Raw genomic sequence first — 904 nt, forward strand, 5'->3', positions numbered from 1 at the left:
AAAGTTTATATCTTACATCATATAAGATTAGCTAATGGTTGAGATCGGAGAGGAATTAATGATCAATTTTTGAAAATGCAACATTTAAATAGGAAATGAAAAAAATGGTATACTCCGGATTAGATGACCATTATTGATTTGAAATGAATTAATTTTGGATTAAATGTAATAATTGGAAAGATAAAAAGAAAATGAATTTTCCTGTAACCATTTATGGTTTTTTTTTTCTTGAAGTTATCTTTGTTACCCTATTTTAAGATTCGTTCAGTCTTTTTTTTTTAATTTCGAATTGCTCAAATTGTAGAGAAAGATATGTTCCTTCTTTCTTTTTTTTTTCTATTGCTTTTTAAAGCTGAAACATGTTTTTTTTTTTCCTTTTATCATTATATATGTTATTTTGATGAATTGGTGGGACAGAAATTGTAAGCACTGTTGATATTCTTCCCTTTTTTTTCCTCTTCTATTTTCATTTCAAATATGCGTTTTAGTTAGTTTAATTATTAGCAATTATGAGCATAACTTATGCAACAATTTTATCATTGAATGATGATGATGATGATAATGATAATGATGATGATGATGATGATGATGATGATGATGATGATGATAGCATTTCGAATAGGACATTTAATCTAATCTTAATGATTCTTTTTTTCTCCTCCGTGCATGGGAAATTTGTCATATCGGCCATCTTTCATAAGAAATAATTTAAAAAAACAAAAAAACAAAACAAAAAAAAAGAAGACTATACTGCAACACGTCATATATCCGTGCTGCAAAAGTTATATACTTTTACCATAACCTATCAGACAAAGAAATGTATGTTCCTTTCTTTTTTTCTTGCTTTTTAAATTTGGGATATGCAAAGTTAAAGTATATCCATAATGCAGCAATATTATGTATC

At 26.5% G+C, this 904-nt stretch overlaps 1 protein-coding gene across 1 annotated transcript; it reads right to left on the reverse strand.

Moving 5' to 3' along the window:
* Positions 1 to 520: 520 nt before the first annotated feature.
* On the reverse strand, positions 521 to 691 carry LOAG_16038 (hypothetical protein; the record flags this gene model as incomplete). Its single annotated transcript, XM_003151525.1, has 1 exon — positions 521 to 691. The coding sequence occupies one exon, from the start codon at positions 689 to 691 to the stop codon at positions 521 to 523; it is 171 nt and encodes a 56-aa protein (XP_003151573.1).
* Positions 692 to 904: the final 213 nt, after the last annotated feature.

The sequence above is a fragment of the Loa loa genome (genome assembly GCF_000183805.2).
Source record: "Loa loa unplaced genomic scaffold supercont3.3679, whole genome shotgun sequence".
In the NCBI taxonomy this organism is placed as follows: Eukaryota; Metazoa; Nematoda; class Chromadorea; order Rhabditida; family Onchocercidae; genus Loa; species Loa loa.